At 39.6% G+C, this 22,359-nt stretch overlaps 1 protein-coding gene across 4 annotated transcripts in view; it reads left to right on the plus strand.

Moving 5' to 3' along the window:
* INSL6 (insulin like 6) overlaps positions 1–22,359 on the plus strand; it is a 197,100-nt gene that overhangs the window by 10,087 nt on the left and 164,654 nt on the right. The window contains exon 2 of one of the 4 annotated variants that reach the window (XM_004047773.3): positions 11,385–11,782. The exons of the other annotated variants lie outside the window; for them this stretch is intronic. Within the exon in view, the coding sequence (XP_004047821.1) occupies positions 11,385–11,737 (353 nt within the window). The 3' untranslated portion in view covers positions 11,738–11,782. Of the gene's footprint in view, positions 1–11,384; positions 11,783–22,359 lie in introns of those variants that run through there. 4 annotated transcript variants of the gene reach the window in all.

Here is a 22,359-nt window from a genome sequence, read left to right on the forward strand (position 1 = left end):
TAGATGAAGCTTTGCTCGCTGGCCTGCCCACTGCTTACCTCCTGCCATGTGGCCTGGTTCCTAACAGGCCATAGACCAGTTAAGTCCCCAGTGGTTGGGGACCCCCTGTTTTAGATCATTTTAAAGACTTTGTTTTGGGGTGATGCAAGGAGTCATTAAGATTTTTGAGCAGAGAAGTGACATAATTGACATTTTAAATGGATCACTCTGGCTACTGTGTTGAGAATAGACTGTAGAAAGGCAAGAGTAGAAACAGAGAGACCTGTTAGGGAGGGTCTTAGATGAGGATGATAGAAGTGAAGATAGTGAAAACTGTTAAATTCTGGTTATACATGGGCCATATTTGATGTGAGATATGAGGAAGAGAAATCAAGAATGATTCCATGGCCAGACGCGGTGGCTCATGCCTGTAATCCCAGCACTTTGGGAGGCCGAGGCAGGTGGATCATGAGGTCAGGAGATCGAGACCATCCTGGCTAACACGTTGAAACCCCATCTCTACTAAAAAATACAAAAAATTTGCTGGGTGTGGTGGTGGGCACCTGTAGTCCCAGCTACTCGGGAGGCTGAGGCAGGAGAATGGTGTGAACCCGGGAGGCAGAGCTTGCAGTGAGCCGAGATAATGCCACGGCACTCCAGCCTGGGCGACAGAGCGAGACTCTGTCTCAAAAAAAAAAAAAAAAGAATGACTCCAAAACATTGTTAATTCTAAAGTTTTGTATGTGGAACACCTAGAAGGATGGGATTGTCATAAATGAGATAGGAAAGGCCTCAAAGTGGAACAGGTTTGGAAGACAGTATCAGTAGTTCAGTTTTGGACATGTTGAATTTTGTGGAGTTTTAAACAATGTTGAGTTTGAAACATTAATGTGGACTTATTGAGTAGGAAGTAAGGTATATAAATCTGGAGTTTGAAAGAGTCATCTTGTTTGCAGATAGAAGTTCAGAAGTCGTAGGTAGATACATAATTTTTTGAGCTGTAAGACTAGAGGAGATCACCAGAAGAGTAAGTGTACATAGAAAATAGTACTAAGAACTGAGTCCTCAGAAACACCAACAATAATAAATTGGGGAGTGAGAACTTGTAAAGGAAACAGAAAAGGGACAACTACTTAGGTTGGAAGAAAAGAGAGTGTGATATCGTGGAAACCAAATGATGAAAGTATGTCAGGAAGAGGTGTATTTGATAAATCAATGAAGTTGTGAATGGCTGTTGAATTTAGCAATATGTTTGTGACCTTCATAAGAGAAGTTTCGGTAGAGTGATGAAATGAAAGTCTGATTAGAGTGGGTTTAAGACAGTGAGAGAAGAGGAACAAATTAGTAAATATAGAAAACTCTATCAAGGAGTTTTGTTACAGAAAAGAGAAAATAAATACGATGGTAGCTGGCATGGTAAGTGGGGCCAAGAGAAATGTGTTTGGGTTTGTGTGTATGTTTTTATAAGTGGGAGAAATAAGTTTTCTGGTAAGAGTGATTCAATAGAAGTTAAAAACTGATGAAGAATGTGGAGAAGGATTGCTGGAGTAGTGTCCTAGGGTAGGCAAGAGGAGAGATGTAATACGTAAGTGCAGAAATTGGCTTTAGAGTGTATAGTTCATCTGTAGAAATAGGTAGAAAGGGAGAGTATATGGGTGTACCTGTTAAGAGATGAATTTAAAAATTTGGCAAAGGGAGTCGATGCAAGTTCTTTTTCAGATTGCGTCAATTTTCTCCTGAAGTAGAAAGCAAATCCAGCTGTGATTGAGGATGGGCGTCTATTAACATGGTAAACCACGTTGATAGGTTTTGTGATCTTGACCTGTCCTCGCGTTTCTGGGATGAACCCTTTCATTCTTTTTTTTTTTTTTAATTTTATTTTTAAGTTCAGCAGTACATGAGCGAGATGTGCAAGTTCATTACATAGGTAAACGTGTGCCATGGTGGTTTGCTGTGCCTATCAACCCATCACCTAGGCATTAAGCCCAGCATGCATTAGCTATTTTTCCTGATGCTGGCCCTCCCCCAACCTCACCCTCTGACAGGCCCCATTGTGTGTTTTTCGCTTCCCCGTGTTCATGTGATCTCATTGTTCAGCTCCCACTTATAAGGGAGAACTTGCAGTGTTTGGTTTTCTCTTCCTGCCTTAGTTTGCTGAGGATAATGGCTTCCAGCTCCATCCATTTCCCTGCAAAGGACATGATCTCATTCCTTTTTATGGCTACATAGTATTTATTCCATGGTGTATATGTACCACATTTTCTATATCCAGTCTCTTATTGATGGGCATTTGGGTTGAATTCATGTCTTTGCTATTGTGAATAGTGCTGCAATGAACATATGCATCTTTGTAATAGAATGATTTATATTCCTTTGGGTATATACCCAATAATGGTATTGCTGGGTCAAATGGTATTTCTGGTTCTAGATCTTTGAGGAATCACCACACTGTCTTCCACAATGGTTGAACTAATTTACATTCCCACCAACAGTGGGAATTAGTTCCTATTTCTCTGCAACCTCAAAAGCATCTGTTGTTTCTTGACTTTGTAATAATTGCTATTCTGACTGTCGTGAGATAGTATCTCATTGTAATTTTGATTTGCATTTCTCTAATGATCAGTGATGTTGAGCTTTTTTTTTCAAATGTCTGTTGGCTGCATGAATGCCTTCTTTTAAGAAATGTCTTTTCATGTCCTTTGCCCACTCTTTTTTTTTTTTTCTTTTGAGGTAGAGTCTTGCTTTGTCACCCTGGCTAGAGTGCAATGGCATGATCTCGGCTCACTGCAGCCTCTGCCTCCTGGGTTCAAGCAATCCTCCTGCCTCAGCCTCTCGAGTACCTGGGACTACAGGCACACGCCACCACGCCCAGCTAATTTTTGTACTTTTAGAAGAGACAGGGTTTCACTACATTGGCCAGACTGGTCTTGAATTCCTGACCTCAGGTATCTGCCCACCTCGGCCTCCCAAAGTGCTGGGATTACAGGCATGAGCCACTGCACCTGGCCTGGCCACTCTTTAAGCGGGTTGTTTGTTTTTTCTTGTAAATTTGTTTAAGTTCCTTGTAGATTCTGGATATTAGACCTTTGTTAAATGGATAGATTGCAAAAATTTTCTCCCACTCTGTAGGTTGTCTGTTCACTCTGATGGTAGTTTCTTTTGCTGTGCAGAAGTTCTTTAGTTTAATTAGATCTTATTTGTCAATTTGGGCTTTTGTTGCAATTGTTTTTGGTGATTTTGTCCTGAAATCTTTGCCCATACCTATGTTGTGAATGGCATTGCCTAGATCATCTTCTAGGGTTTTTATAGTTTTGGTTTTACAGTTAAGTCTTTAATTCAGCTTGAGTTAATTTTTCTATAAGGTGTAGGGAAGTGGTCCAGTTCTCCCAGCACCATTTATTAAATAGGGGATCCTTTGCCCATTGCTATTTTTTGTCACGTTTGTCCAAGATCAGATGGTCATAGATGTGCGGTCTTATTTCTGAGTTCTGGAACAGAAATTCTATTGGTTTATGTGTCTGTTTTTGTAACAGTACCATGCTGTTTTGGTTACTGTACCCTTGTAGTATAGTTTGAAGTCCAGTAGCGTGATGCCTCCTTTGAGCTTTGTTCTTTTTGCTTAGGATTGTCTTGGGTATTTGAGCTCTTTTGGTTCCATACGACTTTTTAAATAGTTTCTTCTAGTTCTGTGAAGAATGTCAATGGTAGTTTGATGGGAATAGCATTGAATCTATAAATTACTTTGGGCAGGATGGCCATTTTCACAATATTGATTCTTCCTATCCATGAACATGGAATTTTTTTTTGTTTGTGTTCTCTCTTATTTCCTTGAGCAGTGGTTTGTAGTTCTCCTTGAAGAGGTCCTTCATGTTCCTCGCTAACTGTATTCATAGGTATATTCTCTTTGTAGCAATTGTGAATAGGAGTTCATTCATAATTCAGCTCTCTGCTTCCTTGTTCTTGGTATACAGGAATGCGTGTGACCTTTGCACGTTGATTTTGTATCTTGAGACTTTGCTGAATTTGATTATCAGCTTAAGAAGCTTTTGAGCAGAGATGATGGTGTGTTCTAGATGGGGTGTCTATGTTTGCATGTCATCTGCAAACAAAGACAATTTGGCTTCCTCTCTTCCTATTTGAATACCGTTTATTTCTTTCTGTTGCCCGATTGCCTTGGCCAGGACTTCAGATACTATGTTGAATAGGAGTGATGAGAGAGGGTATCCTTAACTTGGGCCAGTTTTCAAGGGAATGCATCCAGCTTTACCCATTCAGTATGATATTTGGCTGTGGGTTTCTCATAAATGGCTATTATTTTGAGGTATGCTCCATCAACACCTGATTTATTGAGAGTTTTTAACATGAAGGGATGTTAAATTTTATGGAAGATCTTTTCTGTGTCTATTGAAATAATCTTGTGGTTTTTGTCTTTAGATATGTTTATGTGATTAATTACATTTATTGATTTTGTGTATTTTGAACCACCCTTGCACCCTGGAGATGAAGCCAACTTGATCGTGGCAGATAAGCTTTTTGATGTGCAGCTGTATTTGGTTTGCCAGTATTTTATTGAGGATTTTTACATTGGTGTACTTCAGGAATATTGGCCTGAAGTTTTTTTGTTGTTGTATCTCTGTCAGGTTTTGGTATCAGGATGATGCTGGCCTCATAGAATGAGTTAGGGAGGAGTTCCTCCTTTTTGATTGTTTGGAATAGTTTCAGAAGAAAGAATATCAGCTCCTCTTTGTACTTTTGGTAGAATTCAGCTGTGAATCCATCTGGTCCTGGGCTTTTTTTGGTTGGTAGACTATTTATTACTGCCTCAATTTCAGAACTTGTTATTAGTCTATTCAGGGATTCAACTTCTTCCTGGTTTAGTCTTGCGGGGGTGTATGTGTTCAGGAATTTATCCATTGTGTCTAGATTTTCCGGTTTATTGGTATAGAGGTGTTTATAGTATTATCTGATGGTTGTTTGTATTTCTGTGGGGTCAGTGGTGATATCCCCTTTATCATTTTTATTGTGTCTATTTGATTCTTCTTTCATTTCTTTATTAGCCTACCTAGTGGTCTATTTTATTAGTTTTTCCAAAAAAAAAAAAAAAAGCCCCTGGATTCATTGACTGTTTGAAGGGTTTTTCATGTCTCTGTCTCCTTCAGTTCTGCTCTAAGCTTGGTTATTTCTTCTCTAGTTTTGGGATTTGTTTGCTCTTGGTTCTCTAGTTCTTTTGGTTGTGACGTTAGGGTGTTGATTTGAGATCTACCTTTTTGATATGGGCATTTAGCGCTATAAAGTTTCCTGTTAAGACTGCTTTAGCTATGTCCCAGAGATTCTGATACGTTGTTTCTTTGTTCTCATTGATTTCAAAGAACTTCTTGATTTCTGCCTTAATTTTATCATTTACCCAGGAGTCACTCAGGAACAGGTTGTTGAATTTCCATGTACTTGTGTGGTTTTGAGTGAGTTTCTTAATCTTGAGTTCTAGTTTGATTGTGCTGTGGTCTTAGAGACTTTGTTATGATTTCAGTTCTTTTGCATTTGCTGAGGAGTGTTTTACTTCCAATTATGTGATGTGCCATGTGGCGCCAAGAAGAATCTATATCTGTTGTTTGGGGTTGGAGAGTTCTGTAGATAACTGTCAGGTCCGTTTGATCCAGAGATGAATTCAAGTCCTAAATATCTTTGTTAATTTTCTGTCTCAACGATCAGTCTCATGTTGACTGTGGAGTGTTAAAGTCTCCCACTATTATTGTGTGGGAGTCTTAAGTCTCTTCGTAGGTCTCTAAGAACTTGTTTTATGAATCTGGATGCTCCTGTATTGGGTGCATATATATTTAGGATAGTTAGCTCTTCTTATTGAATTGACCTGTTTACCATTATGTAATGCTCTTGTCTTTTTTATCTTCGTTGGTTTAAAGTCTGTTTTGTCAGAAACTAGGATTGCAACCCTTGCTGTTTTCTGTTTTCCATTTGCTTGGTAAATTTTCCTCCATACTTTATTTTGAGTCTATGTGTGTCTTTGCATGTGAGATGAGTCTCTTGAATTCAGCACACCAATGGATCATGACTGTTTATCCAGCTTGCCCTTTGTGTCTTTTAATTGGGGAAGTTAGCCCATTTACATTTAAGGTTAATATTGTTATGTGTGAATTTGACCCTGTCATCATGATGCTGGCTGGTTATTTTGCAGACTTGTTTATGTAGTTGCTTCATAGTGTCACTGGTCTGTGTACTTTGGTGTGTTTTTGTAGTGGCTGATAATGGTTTTTCCTTTCCATATTTACTGCTTCCTTCAGGAGCTCTTGCAAGGCAGGTCTGGTGGTGATGAATTCCCTCAGAATTTGCTTGTTTGGAAAATACTTTATTTCTTCTTTGCTTATAAAGCTTAGTTTGGCCAGATACAGTATTCTAGGTTAGAAATTATTTAAGAATATCTGCTGGGTGCAGTGGCTCATGCCTGTAATCCCAGCACTTTGGGAGGCCAAGGCAGGTGGATCACCTGAGGTCAGGAGATTGAGATCAGCCTGGCCAACATGGCAAAACCCTGTCTTTACTAAAAATACAAAATTAGCCGGGCATGGTGGCGCATGCCTGTAATCCCAGGGACTTGGGAAGGGTGAGGAAGGAGAACCACTTGAACCCTGGAGGCCGAGGTTGCAGTGAGACGAGATGATGCCATTGTACTCCAGCCTGGGTGACGAGTGAAACTCCATCTCAAAAAAAAAAAAAAAATCAAATAAATATTGGCCCCCCCGTCTCTTCTGGCTTGTAGGGTTTCCACTGAGAGGCCTGCTGTTAGTGTGATGGGCTTCCCTTTATAGGTGACTCGACCTTTCTCTGGCTGCACTTAACATTTTTTCCTTCATTTTGACCTTGGAGAACTGATGATTATATGTTATTGGGCTGATCTTCTCATGAAGTATCTTATTGGGGTTCTCTGGATTTCCTGAATTTGAATTTTGGCCTGTCTTGCTAGTTTGGGGAAATTCTCCTGGATGATATACTGTAGTGTGTTTTCCAACTTGTTTCTGTTCTCCCCGTCTTGTTCAGGTGCCCCTATTAGTCATAGGTTCAGTCTTTTAAGATAATCCCATAGTTCTCGGAGGTTTTATTCATTCCTTTTCATTCTTTTTTCTCTACTCTTGTCTGCTTGCCTTATTTCAGCAAGATAGTCTTCAAGCTCTGATATTTTTTCTTCCACTTGGTCTATTCAACTACAAACTTCAAACTTGTGTTTGCATTGTGAAGTTCACGTGTTGTGTTTTTCAGCTCCATCAGGTTACTTGTCTTCCTCTCTAAACTAGTTATTCTTGTTAACAGCTCCTGTAATGTTTTATTATGGTTCTTAGCTTCTTTGCAACAAGTTCGAACATACTCCTTTAGCTCAGGGATGTTTGTTATTATCCATCTTTTGAAGCTTACTTCTGTCAATTTATCTATCTCTGACTCAGCCCGGTTCTGTGCCCTTTATGGAGTCATGTTACGATCATTTGGAGGAGAAGAGGCACTCTTGCTTTTTGAGTTTCCAACGTTTTTGCACTGATTATTTCTCATCTTCATGGGTTTATCAACCTGTGATCTTTGAGGCCAATGACCTTTGGATGGGGTTTTTGTGAGGTCTTTCTTGTTTATGTTGTTGTTGTTGCTCCCTGTTTGTTTTTATTTTAGCAGTAGGGCCACTCTTCCATAGGGTTGCTGCAGTTTGCTGGGAGTCCATTCCAGACTTTATTCACCTTGGTTTCTTCCGCCCCAGGAGGTATCACCAGTGGAGGCTGCAGACCAGCAAAGATGGCAGGCTGCTCCTTCCTCTGAGAACTTTGTCCCAGAGGGGCGCTAACCTGATGCCAGCAGAACACTCCTGTTGGGAGGTCTCACCCAGTTTGGAGGAATAGGATCAGGGACCCACTTAAATAAGCAGTCTGGCTGCCCCTTGGTGGAACAGGTGTGTTGTGCTGGGAGAAATCTCCCTCTCCAGTGCCAGTAGGCAGGAAAGACTAAAATGGCTGATCCACGATAGCGCAGCCAACCCTCCTCCTAGAGCCTCTTCTCAGGGATATCAGAGTTCTATCCATAAACCCTCTACTGGGGATGTGAAAATTCCCACAGGGAGGCCCTGCTCCGTGAGGGGGAATGGATTGGAGTCCCACCTAAAGAAGCAGTCTGGCCACAAACTGTCCCAGCCGCTGTGCTGTGCTGTGGGGGAATTGCTCCCCATCCAAACTGCACTGGCATCATGGTAGGGGAAAACGGTGGACTGAAGACACAGTAATGGCAGCTGCCTCTTCCCCCCAGGAACTCGTGGTCTCAGTGCCTGCTCAAGTGCCACCCACCTCAGCAGCCACCATCAGTCTGCATAGCTTAATGCTTGGAACCCAAGGCCCTGGTGGCATGGGCTCATGAGGGGACCTCCTGATCCCCAGGTTGCAAGGATTCATGGTAAAAGCATGGTTTTCAGGGAGGGGTAGCACAATCCCTCACTGCCTCCCTTGGCTGGGGAAGGGAGCTCCCTTTGCCCCGTGTGGCTGGCTCCCAGGTGGGCCCTAGCTCCACTATGCTTTTCCTTGCTCTGAGTCAGGCCAACCTCCTGGTCAGTCCCAATGAGAGAACATTGGTAACTCAATTGAAGATGCAGAATCCACTTGCCATTTTTGTCCTTTTCGGCGGGAGCTGCAGAGCAAAGGTGTTTCTATTCAGCCATCTTGGCTGCTCCCCCGAACCGTTTCTTAATGTATTTGTAAAACATGTTTATGGATTCAGTTAACTAATATTTAGGAGTTTGAAATCAACATTTGAAAGTCAAATGAGTTTTTAAATATTTTAAAATCTCATATTGTTCTTACCTAGTTTTGGAATAAAGATTATGCCAGCTTCATAAAATGAGCTGGGCAGCTTTTGCTCGTTTTCTGGAACAACTTGTATATTATTAGAATTTACTGTTTTTTAAAAATAAGTGGAACCACCCATATCTGTGTTTTTTTGAAGATGATAACTCTGACTGCCCTTTTCATTTCTTTGAATATTGTTGGTACACTTAGGTTTTCTGTGTCATTGTGTACCAGTTAAGGCATCTTGTATTTTTCTAGGAATTCATCCATTTAATCTTTATTTTTAAATGTATAAGCATTCATAATATTTATTTTAAAACTTGGCTGTATTTACTTATTTCTTTTTTTCTGCTGTATTTTGTTCATTTCCATCTTTTTTGTTCCTGATTAGTCTGGATAGAGTTCTATCTTATTCTTTTAAACAAGCAACTTTTTAATTAAATAAAAAGTTACTGAAGAGTGCTCTAATAGGCCTCTAACTGCAAAGGACATAGATTCACCTAAATAACCTCAAGATAAAAGGGGATAGTAGTTATTATAAAAACAAACAAGGTATAGAAGTGGACCTAGAAAGACTTTGTAAAGCCTAAGAAATCATATTACCTCTTAAAAAAACGAAAACAAAAACAAAAAACTTCTGCCTTCCTCTCTGTCTGTGAATCTTTTCCCTGTATTTATGTTCCTTTATAACTTTAGCTTGTCATGACAAACCTCATAGAATCCTTTTAGATTTGGTTCTCACTAACTCATCTTTTTCTCGTTACTTCTTAGTTCTAGTTTCAAACTGAGAAAATCTGATTGGGTCGATTCATGTTTTTCACATGACATGGATTGCTAGCCATCGTGACAGATTGGTTTCTTTTGGGTCAGGTGCCAACTTCCAGTTTGTTCCACTGTGGCTAGAGGGTGGAGTCACATGGTTCAGAACATGGCTGCCTAAGAGCTGGCTCTACAGTAGAGACTATTGGCAAATATATCCTCCTAGAAGGTACTGTAGATGAGCAAGGGCCATAATGGAAGTACAGTAAGTCTTCAAATAATTACCTTCTGGAGTTATTTGGGTTTCCAGTGTCCAGTATTGCTGAGTGAGTTAAGAGCAGCATTAACAGTGACAATCAGTTCATTGTACCTAGAGCATATTACCACTTCTCTATTTCTTTATATTTTAATAAAGAACAAAATGGTTTCTACTGCTCAGTTGTAAGATGTGCATAAGAAGACAAATTATCAAATTTGAAAATGGGCAAAGGATTTGAAGAGACATTTCTTCAAAGAGGATATATAATAAGCATATGAAAAGATGCTTAACATCATTAGCCGTGAGGTAAATGCGAATCAAAAATACAGTGAGCTAACACTGTGCATCCATGGTGATAATGATAATCAAAAAATGGAAAATGTCAAGTTTTGATGGGGATGTGGAAAAATTGGAACTCTACTGTACTGATGCTGGGATTGAAAAATTGTGCAGCCACTGTGGAAAAGTTTGGCAGTTCCTCAAAACATCAAACAAATTTATATCATGCAGTGTTCCATCCCTAGGTTACACCCCAAAGAATTCAAAACATATGTTCACACAAAAACTTGTGTGTGAATGCTCATAGCAGCACTATTCTTTTTTTTGTTTTTTGAGGTGGAGTCTTGCTCTGTCACCTAGACCGGAGTGCAGTGGCACTATCTCGGCTCACTGCAACTTCTTCCTACCGTGTTCAAGTGATTCTCATGCCTCAGCATCCCAAGTAGCTGGGATTACGGGCGTGCACCACCACGCCTGGCTAATTTTTTGTGTGTTTTTAATAGAGACAGGGTTTCGCCATGTTGACGAAGCTGGTATTGAACTCCTGACCTCAAGTGATCTGCCTGCCTCGGCCTCCCAGAGTGCTGGGATTACAGGCATGAGCCACTGTGCTGGGCCATCAGCACTATTCATAATGACCAAAAAGTGGAAACCACTCAAATGTCCATCAGTTGATAAGTGGATAAACAAAATGTGGAATATTCACACATTGGAAAACTATTCAGCCATAAAAAGATACATGCTACAATGTAGGTGAACCTTGAAAACATCATGCTAAGTGAAAGAAACCAGACACAAAAGGTCATGTATTGTATGCTTTCATTTATATGAAATATACGGAATAGGCAAATCCATAGAAACAGAAAGTAAATTGGTGATTGCTAGGGGATAGTGGGAGAGGGAAATGGAAATGACTGCTAATGGGCATAGGTTTCTTTTTAGATACAGATGTTCTGGAGTTAGATTTATAGTTTCACAACCCTGCGAATATACTAAGACCCACTGAACTGTATTCTTTAAAATGACTAATTTTATAGCATGTGAATGATATCTCAATTTAAAGTGTTAATACAAAAATGTACAAAGGTGTACAGCCTTTTAATAGGAAAACACTACACCTACTTTAGTTAAATATTGCTTTTGAATAACCATACTTTCCATTCTTTATTTAAAATGTGATTACTTGTTTTTTAATAATTAGCTGATTTTACTGTTCCAATATTAAATTTTCATCTAAAGGAAGATTTTAATAAAGGAGCATTTATTTTCTTCTCTCTCAACAGTGTCTACTTCTTGGGAAGAAGCAGTAAACAGTTGGGAAATGCAGTCACTACCTGAGTATAAGGATAAAAAGGGATATTCACCCCTTGATAAGACAAGAGAATTTTCTTCATCACATAATATCAATGTATATATTCATGAGAATGCAGAATTTCAGAAGAAACATAGAAACAAAATTAAAACCTTAAGCAATTTGTTTTGGGGGAATCATCCCCAAAGAAAACGCAGAGGATATTCAGAAAAGTGTTGTCTTACAGGATGTACAAAAGAAGAACTTAGCATTGCATGTCTTCCATATATTGATTTTAAGAGGCTAAAGGAAAAAAGATCATCACTTGTAACTAAGATATACTAACCATCTTAGAATTTTTTCTTACCTAATAAAAGCTTAATACATTTATTTAACTCTTTTTATTTTTTTGTAATTGTGCATATAAGTAATATGCTGTGAAAAATGTCTGAATGTACTTGCAAGCACTTGACCATACCTTATAGTGGTAATAGGTATCTTAGTATTTTCTTTGGTGACCCTGTTGTTTTCCTTAGTTTTCATATGCTTTTTGAAGATGTTTCTGGAGATGGTTTGATCCATGCAGACATCTAAGAGTTACCTGTTCACTTGTCATTATGGTTGAAACTCTCTTAAGCTGTGTTTTAAGAAGGATTATGGAACCTTCTGCTTTCCATCTGTATGACACACAAACTGATGCCCATGACTGTTAGGCTTATACTTACTCCAAGATGTCGACCCATCAGTCCCACCAACTTAAAAATAATGAATCAACTACCATTCCTGGTAGAAGCCCTTGTACTGTAATAGTAGTTACACTTCTAATTCCTTGAGTTTTATTATAGTAGTCAGTTTCTCTTCACAATTTCTACTGAGAACTTAAAAGAGAGTTTAGTGAATCTAAACTAAAATCTCTCCAAGATACCCTGTCTTTGCTTTGAAGGTACTGATATAATCTGAATCAACATAAATCTCAATGTTTGAGAAATCTGTAGAAAAGATTCTTAAAGCGTGGTCCCTTACCAAATCGGCAGCATCAGCATCACATGGGAACTTGTTAGAAATGCAGTTCTAAAGTCTCACCTCAAACCTACTGAATCAGAAACTCTAGGTATGGGGGTCAGCAATCTGTGTTTAATAAGGCTTCTAGGCTATTCTGAAGTAGGTTAAAGATCAAGAACCACTAGTAATGGAGTTAATGTATGACTATTGTTGAAGTCCTACTATTGAAGTGCTTGCATATCTCAACTCAATATAGATGTTACAATACTAAATTTTTGGTGTTTTTTTTCCTGTCCACACATGACATAATTTTAGTACTACAAATTAGAGCAAAACAGAACCCAGTGAACCCAAAATGGAATTCCTACTTCGTACCCATTAATTAGTTGATAAGCAACATTTGAGATTGTTCTCTAGTTTCTTTCTGAAATGTGTACTATAATGTTCTTAAATGTTTTATTTCTATTTGGCTTTGTTAATTCTTAGAACAAAGGTTCTTTTCCACTTATATCTGTGTCATACATAGTTTGCATTAATAAATATTTTTGAATGTTTTTAATCAGTTTCAGGGTACAGTCTGCATTCAGTTATCTGTAGATATAGGGAGCTACCCATGTAGATACAAAATGACAGATTATATTACAGTTCAGCGGTAGAGTAGGTCTGCTAAGCATTAGATGAAAATGCTCCGTGTTGTCTCTGCTTTGGCTAAAATACAGCCATGTACACGATCCAGTTTGAAAGGGTATAGGTCTGTACTTGTAGTTGAAGAATAAAGTGCAGCTTGTTAGCTTACTTATATACACACAACAAAAGTCCCAATTAGAAAATTATGATATTAACCAAGTGTGTTATTTGCATAGCTATATACTTCCCTACACATTTTTTAATAATTTGTATGTTAGATTGTATTTAATTTGCTTTTTGGTTTAATGTCAGCCTTTTAATATTTAAAATTGCACTAATGATGTGGTACATTTTGATAGAATAGTCACATTTATAGACTCCTTAGAGCAATCCCAAATTGAAAAAAAAATCTGAGATACCTTGATATTAAGCAACATATTGAGGCTCCATGTTAAGTTACTTGTTAGTGGTAGAACTGGATCAAGATTTTAATCCTAACATCTTGCTCAGTACTACTGATGTCAATAAAATCTTAAGTAGAAATTATCCTTTTTTTTTTTTTTTGAGGCAGGAACGGTTGCCTAGGCTAGAATGCAGTAGTGTGATCACAGCTCACTACACCCTCAACCTCCTGGGCTCAAGTGATCCTCCCACCTCAGCCTCCTGAGTAGCTAGGACTACAGGTTCATACCACCTGGCTAATTTTTTATATTTTTTTTGTAGAGACAGAGTCTTGCTGTGTTGCCCAGGCTGGTCTCTGGGCTCCTGGCCTCAAGTGATCCTCCCACCTTAGCCTCCCAAAGTGCTGGGTTTACCTTCATAATTTCTTTTTCAGATTGTTTGCTCTTGGCACATAGAAATGCTACTGAATTTTGTTTATTGATTTTGTATCCTGCAACTTTACCGAATTTGTTTATGAGTTCTAATCGTTTTTTGGTGGAGTCCTCAAATTTTTCCAAATATAAGATCATAGCACCTGTAAATAAGGATGGTTTTACTCATTTCTTTCCAATTTGGATGTCCTTTGTTTCTTTCTCTTGTCTGATTGCTCTAGCTTGGACTTCCAGTACTATGTTGAATAACAGTAGTGAAAGTGGACAACCTTGTCAGGTTCCAGATATTAAAGGAAAGTTTTTCAGTTTTTCCCTATTTCCTATTCCATATTCCCTATTCAGTATGATACTAGCTGTGGGTCTATCATATATGGCTTTCATTATGTTGAGGTATGTTCCTTCTATACTCAATTTTTTGAGGGGTTTTAGCATGAGAGGTTTTTATTTTTATCAAATGCTTTTTGAGCATCAGTTTAAATGGTCAAATGGTTTTTGTCCTTCATTCTGTTGATAGATCACAATGATTGACTTGCAAATGTTGAACCGTTCTTGCATTCCTGGAATAAATACTCCTTGGTTGTGATGAATGATTTTTTTTTTAATTTTTAATTTTATTTTTATTTATTTTATTATTATTTTTTTATTATACTTTAAGTTTTAGGGTACGTGTGCACATTGTGCAGGTTATATATGTATACATGTGCCATGCTGGTGCGCCGCACCCACTAACTCGTCATCTAGCATTAGGTATATCTCCCAATGCTATCCCTCCCCGCTCCCCCAACCCCACCACAGTCCCCAGAGTGTGATATTCCCCTTCCTGTGTCCATGTGATCTCACTGTTCAGTTCCCACCTATGAGTGAGACTATGCGGTGTTTGGTTTTTTGTTCTTGCGATAGTTTATTGAGAATGATGGTTTCCAATTTCATCCATGTCCCTACAAAGGACATGAACTCATCATTTTTTGTGGCTGCATGGTATTCCATGGTGTCTATGTGCCACATTTTCTTAATCCAGTCTATCATTGTTGGACATTTGGGTTGGTTCCAAGTCTTTGCTGTTGTGAATAATGCCGCAATAAACATACGTGTGCATGTGTCTTTATAGCAGCATGATTTATAGTCCTTTGGGTATATACCCAGTAATGGGATGGCTGGGTCAAATGGTATTTCTAGTTCTAGATCCCTGAGGAATCGCCACACTGACTTCCACAATGGTTGAACTAGTTTACAGTCCCACCAACAGTGTAAAAGTGTTCCTATTTCTCCACATCCTCTCCAGCACCTGTTGTTTCCTGACTTTTTAATGATTGCCATTCTAACTGGTGTGAGATGATATCTCATAGTGGTTTTGATTTGCATTTCTCTGATGGCCAGTGATGATGAGCATTTTTTCATGTGTTTTTTGGCTGCATAAATGTCTTCTTTTGAGAAGTGTCTGTTCATGTCCTTCGCCCACTTTTTGATGGGGTTGTTTGTTTTTTTCTTGTAAATTTGTTTGAGTTCATTGTAGATTCTGGATATTAGCCCTTCATCAGATGAGTAGGTTGCGAAAATTTTCTCCCATGTTGTAGGATGCCTGTTCACTCTGATGGTAGTTTCTTTTGCTGTGCAGAAGCTCTTTAGTTTAATTAGATCCCATTTGTCAATTTTGGCTTTTGTTGCCATTGCTTTTGGTGTTTTGGACATGAAGTCCTTGCCCACGCCTATGTCCTGAATGGTAATGCCTAGGTTTTCTTCTAGGGTTTTTATGGTTTTAGGTCTAACATTTAAATCTTTAATCCATCTTGAATTGATTTTTGTATAAGGTGTAAGGAAGGGATCCAGTTTTAGCTTTCTACATATGGCTAGCCAGTTTTCCCAGCACCATTTATTAAATAGGGAATCCTTTCCCCATTTCTTGTTTTTGTCAGGTTTGTCAAAGATCAGATAGTTGTAGGTATGCGGCATTATTTCTGAGGGCTCTGTTCTGTTCCATTGATCTATATCTCTGTTTTGGTACCAGTACCATGCTGTTTTGGTTACTGTAGCCTTGTAGTATAGTTTGAAGTCAGGTAGCGTGATGCCTCCAGCTTTGTTCTTTTGGCTTAGGATTGACTTGGCAATGCGGGCTCTTTTTTGGTTCCATATGAACTTTAAAGTAGTTTTTTCCAATTCTGTGAAGAAAGTCATTGGTAGCTTGATGGGGATGGCATTGAATCTGTAAATTACCTTGGGCAGTATGGCCATTTTCACAATATTGATTCTTCCTACCCATGAGCATGGAATGTTCTTCCATTTGTTTGTATCCTCTTTTATTTCATTGAGCAGTGGTTTGTAGTTCTCCTTGAAGAGGTCCTTCACGTCCCTTGTAAGTTGGATTCCTAGGTATTTTATTCTCTTTGAAGCAATTGTGAATGGGAGTTCACTCATGATTTGGCTCTCTGTTTGTCTGTTATTGGTGTATAAGAATGCTTGTGATTTTTGTACATTGATTTTGTATCCTGAGACTTTGCTGAAGTTGCTTATCAGCTTAAGGAGATTTTGGGCTGAGACGATGGGGTTTTCTAGATAAACAATCATGTCATCTGCAAACAGGGACAATTTGACTTCCTATTTTCCTAATTGAATACGCTTTATTTCCTTCTCCTGCCTGATTGCCCTGGCCAGAACTTCCAACACTATGTTGAATAGGAGTGGTGAGAGAGGGCATCCCTGTCTTGTGCCAGTTTTCAAAGGGAATGCTTCCAGTTTTTGCCCATTCAGTATGATATTGGCTGTGGGTTTGTCATAGATAGCTCTTATTATTTTGAAATACGTCCCATCAATACCTAATTTATTGAGAGTTTTTAGCATGAAGGGTTGTTGAATTTTGACAAAGGCTTTTTCTGCATCTATTGAGATAATCATGTGGTTTTTGTCTTTGGCTCTGTTTATATGCTGGATTACATTTATTGATTTGTGTATATTGAACCAGCCTTGCATCCCAGGGATGAAGCCTACTTGATCATGGTGGATAAGCTTTTTGATGTGCTGCTGGATTCGGTTCACCAGTATTTTATTGAGGATTTTTGCATCGATATTCATCAGGGATATTGGTCTAAAATTCTCTTTTTTTGTTGTGTCTCTGCCAGGCTTTGGTATCAGGATGATGCTGGCTTCATAAAATGAGTTAGGGAGGATTCCCTCTTTTTCTGTTGGTTGGAATAGTTGCAGGAGGAATGGTACCAGCTCCTCCTTGTACCTCTGGTAGAATTCGGCTGTGAATGCATCTGGTCCTGGAATTTTTTTGGTTGGTAAGCTATTAATTATTCCCTCAATTTCAGAGCCTGTTATTGGTCTATTCAGAGACTCAACTTCTTCCTGGTTTAGTCTTGGGAGGGTGTATGTGTCCAGGAATTTATCCATTTCTTCTAGATTTTCTAGTTTATTTGTGTAGAGGTGTTCATAGTATTCTCTGATGGTAGTTTGTGTTTCTGTGGGATCGGTGGTGATATCGCCTTTATCATTTTTTATTGCATCTATTTGATTCTCTCTCATTTCCTCTTTATTAGTCTTGCTAGCAGTCTATCAATTTTGTTGATCTTTTCAAAAAACCAGCTCCTGGATTCATTGATTTTTGAAGGGTTTTTTGTGTCTCTATTTCCTTCAATTCTGCTCTGATCTTAGTTATATATTGCCTTCTGCCAGCTTTTGAATATGTTTGCTCTTGCTTCTGTAGTTCTTTTAATTGTGATGTTAGGGTGTCAATTTTAGATCTTTCCTGCTTTCTCTTGTGGGCATTTAGTGCTATAAATTTCCCTCTCCACACTGCTTTAAATTTGTCCCAGAAATTCTGGTATGTTGTGTCTTTGTTCTTGTTGGTTTCAAAGAACATCTTTATTTCTGCCTTCATTTTGTTATGTGCCCAGTAGTCATTCAGGAGCAGGTTGTTCAGTGTTCAGTTTCCATGTAGTTGAGCAGTTTTGAGTGAGTTTCTGAATCCTGAGATGTAGTTTCATTGCACTGTGGTCTGAGAGACAGTTTGTTATAATTTCTGTTCTTTTACATTTGCTGAGGAGTGCGTTACTTCCAACTATGTGGTCAATTTTGGAATAGGTGTGGTGTGGTGCTGAAAAGAATGTATATTCTGTTGATTTGGGGTGGAGAGTTTTGTAGATGTCTATTAGGTCTGCTTGGTGCAGAGCTGAGTTCAATTCCTGGATATCCTTGTTAATTTTCTGTCTCTTTGATCTGTCTAATGTTGACAGTGGGGTGTTAAAGTCTCCCATTATTATTGTGTGGGAGTCTAAGTCTCTTTGTAGGTCTTTTTATGAATGTAGTGCCTTTATGAATCTGGGTGCTCCTGTATTGGGTGCATATATATTTAGGATAGGTAGCTGTTCTTGTTGAGTTGATCCCTTTACCATTATGTAATGGCGTTCTTTGTCTCTTTTGATCTTTGTTGGTTTAAAGTCTGTTTTATCAGAGACTAGGATTGCAACCCTTGCGTTTTTTTGTTTTCTATTTGCTTGGTAGATGTTCCTCCATCCCTTTATTTTGAGCCTATGTGTGTCTCTGCCCATGAGATGGGTTTCCTGAATACAGCACACTGATGGGTCTTGACTCTTTATCCAATTTGCCAGTCTGTGACTTTTAATTGGAGCATTTAGCCCACTTACACTTAAGGTTAATACTGTTATGTGTGAATTTGATCTTGTCATTATGATGTTAGCTGATTATTTTGCTCATTAGTTGATGCAGTTTCTTCCTAGCCTGATGGTCTTTACAATTTGGCATGTTTTTGCAGTGGCTGGTACTGGTTGTTCCTTTCCATGTTTAGTGCTTCCTTCAGGAGCTCTTTTAGGGCAGGCCTGGTGGTGACAAACTCTCTCAGCATTTGCTTGTCTGTAAAGTATTTTATTTCTCCTTCACTTATGAAGCTTAGTTTGGCTGGATATGAAATTCTGGGTTGAAAATTCTTTTCTTTCAGAATGTTGAATCAATATCGTGAAAATGGCCATACTACCCATGGTAATTTATAAATTCAGTGCCATCCCCATCAAGCTACCAATGACTTTCTACACAGAACTGGAAAAAACTACTTTAAAGTTCATATGGAACCCAAAAAGAGCCTGCATTGCCAAGTCAATCCTAAGCCAAAAGAACAAAGCTGGAGGCATCACGCTATCTGACTTCAAACTATACTACAAGGCTACAGTAACCAAAACAGCATGGTACTGGTACCAAAACAGAGATATAGACCAATGGAACAGAACAGAGCCCTCAGAAATAACGCCGCATATCTACAACTATCTGATCTTTGACAAACCTGAGAAAAACAAGCAATGGGGAAAGGATTCCCTATTTAATAAATGGTGCTGGGAAAACTGGCTAGCCATATGTAGAAAGCTGAAACTGGATCCCTTCCTTACACCTTATACAAAAATTAATTCAAGATGGATTAAAGACTTAAATGTTAGACCTAAAACCATAAAAACCCTAGAAGAAAACCTAGGCATTACCATTCAGGACATAGGCTTGGTCAAGGACTTCATGTCTAAAACACCAAAAGCAATGGCAACAAAAGCCAAAATTGACAAATGGGATCTAATTAAACTAAAGAGCTTCTGCACAGCAAAAGAAACTACCATCAGAGTGAACAGGCAACCTACAGAATGGGAGAAAATTTTCACAATCTACTCATCTGACAAAGGGCTAATATCCAAAATCTACAATGAACTCAAATTTACAAGAAAAAAACAAACAACCCCATCAAAAAGTGGGCAAAGGATATGAACAGATACTTCTCAAAAGAAGACATTTATGCAGTCAAAAGACACATGAAAAAATGCTCATCATCACTGGCCATCAGAGAAATGCAAATAAAAACCACAATGAGATACCATCTCACACCAGTTAGAATGGCAGTCATTCAAAAGTCAGGAAGCAACAGGTGCTGGAGAGGATGTGGAGAAATAGAAACACTTTTACACTGTTGGTGGGACTGTAAACTAGTTCAACCATTGTGGAAGTCAGTGTGGCGATTCCTCAGGGATCTAGAACTAGAAATACCATTTGACCCAGCCATCCCATTACTGGGTATATACCCAAAGGACTATAAATCATGCTGCTGTGAAGACACATGCACACATATGTTTATTGCGGCACTATTCACAATAGCAAAGACTTGGAACCAAGCCAAATGTCCAACAATGATAGACTGGATTAAGAAAATGTGGCACATAGACACCATGGAATACTATGCAGCCATAAAAAATGATGAGTTCATGTCCTTTGTAGCGACATGGATGAAATTGGAAGTCATCTTTCTCAGTAAGCTATCGCAAGGACAAAAAACCAAACACCTCATGTTCTCACTCATAGATGGGAATTGAAGAATGAGAACACATGGACACAGAAAGGGGAACATCACACTCTGGGGACTGTTGTGGGGTGGGAGGAGTGGGGAGGGATAGCATTGGGAAATATACCTAATGCTAAATGACGAGTTAATGGGTGCAGCACACCAGCATGGCACATGTATACATATGTAACTAACCTGCACATTGTGCACATGTACCCTAAATCTTAAAGTATAATAATAATAAAAAAGAAAAAGAATGTTGAATATTGGCCCCCAGTATCTTCTCGCTTGTAGAGTTTCTGCCGAGAGATGAACTGTTAGTCTGATGGGCTTCCCTTTGTGGGTAACCCGACCTTTTTCTGTGGCTGCCCTTAACATTTTTTCCTTCGTTTCAACTTTGGTGAATCTGACAAGTATGTGTCTTGGAGTTGCTCTTCTCAAGGAGTATCTTTGTGGCGTTCTCTGTATTTCCGGAATCTGAATGTTGGCCTGCCTTGCTAGATTGGGGAAGTTCTCCTGGATAATATCCTGCAGAGTGTTTTGCAACTTGGTTCCATTCTGCCTGTCACTTTCAGGTACACCAATCAGACGTAGATTTGGTCTTTTCACATAGTCCCATATTTCTTGGAGGCTTTTTTCATTTCTTTTTATTCTTTTTTCTCTAAACTTCTGTTCTCACTTCATTTCATTCATTTGATCTTCCATCACTGATACCCTTTCTTCCAGTTGATCAAATTGGCTACTAAGGCTTGTGCATTCGTCGCATAGTTCTCGTGCCATGGTTTTCAGCTCCATCAGGTCCTTTAAGGACTTCTCTGTATTGGTTATTCTAGTTAGCCATTAGTCTAATCTTTTTTCAAGGTTTTTAAGTTCTTTGCCATGGGTTCGAACTTCCTCCTTTAACTCTGAATAGTTTGATTGTCTGAAGCCTTCTTCTCTCAACTCGTCAGTCATTCTCCGTCCAGCTTTGTTCCATTGCTGGTGAGTAGCTGCGTTCCTTTGGAGGTGGAGAGGCACTCTGATTTTTAGAATTTTCAGTTTTTCTGCTGTGTTTTTTTCCCATCTTTGTGGTTTTATCTACCTTTGGTCTTTGATGATGGTAACGTACAGATGGGGTTTTGGTGTGGATGTCCTTTCTGTTCGTTAGTTTTCCTTCTAACAGTCAGGACCCTGAGCTGAAGGTCTGTTGGAGTTTGCTGGAGGTCCACTCCAGACCCTGTTTGCCTGGGTATCAGCAGTGGAGGCTGCAGAACAGTGGATATTGGTGAGCAGCAAATGTTGCTGCCTGATCATTCTTCTGAAAGTTTTTTCTCAGAGAAGTACCCGGCCCTGTGAGGTGTCAGTCTGCCCCTACTGGAGGGTGCCTCCCAGTTAGGCTGCTCGGGGGTCAGGGACCCACTTGAGGAGGCAGTCTGTGTGTTTTCAGATCTCCAGCTGCGTGCTGGGAGAACCATTACTCTTTTCAAAGCTGTCAGACAGGGACATTTAAGTCTGCAGAGGTTTCTGCTGCCTTTTGTTTGGCTATGCCTTGCCCCCAGAGGTGGAGTCTACAGAGGCAGGCAGGCCTCCTTGAGCTGTGGTGGGCTCCACCCAGTTTGAGCTTCCTGGCTGCTTTGTTTACCTACTGAAGCCTAGGCAATGGCAGGCGCCCCTCCCCCAGCCTCGCTGCTGCCTTGCAGTTTGATCTCAGACTGCTGCGCTAGCAATGAGGAAGGCTCTGTCGGCGTAGGACCCTCCAAGCCAGGCGCGGGATAGTCTCCTGGTGTGCCGTTTGCTAAGAGCATTGGAAAAGTGCAGTATTAGGGTAGGAGTGACCCGATTTTCCAGGTGCCGTCTGTCACCCCTTTCCTTGGCTAGAAAAGGGAATTCCCTGACCCCTTGCACTTCCCGGGTGAGGCGATGCCGCGCCCTGCTTTGGCTCACGCTCAGTGCACTGCACCCACTGTCCTGTACCCATTGTCCAACAATCCCCAGTGAGATGAACCCGGTACCCGGTACCTCAGTTGGAAATGCAGAAATCATTCATCTTCTGCGTCACTCATGCTGGGAGCTGTAGACTGGAGCTGTTCGTATTTGGCCATCTTGGCTCCACCCCCACATTTTCTTTATCCAGTCTATCATTGATGGGCATTTGGGTTGGTCCCAAGTCTTTGTTATTGTGAACAGTGCTGCAATAAACA

The sequence above is a fragment of the Gorilla gorilla genome, chromosome 13 (genome assembly GCF_029281585.2).
Source record: "Gorilla gorilla gorilla isolate KB3781 chromosome 13, NHGRI_mGorGor1-v2.1_pri, whole genome shotgun sequence".
Classification (NCBI taxonomy): Eukaryota; Metazoa; Chordata; class Mammalia; order Primates; family Hominidae; genus Gorilla; species Gorilla gorilla.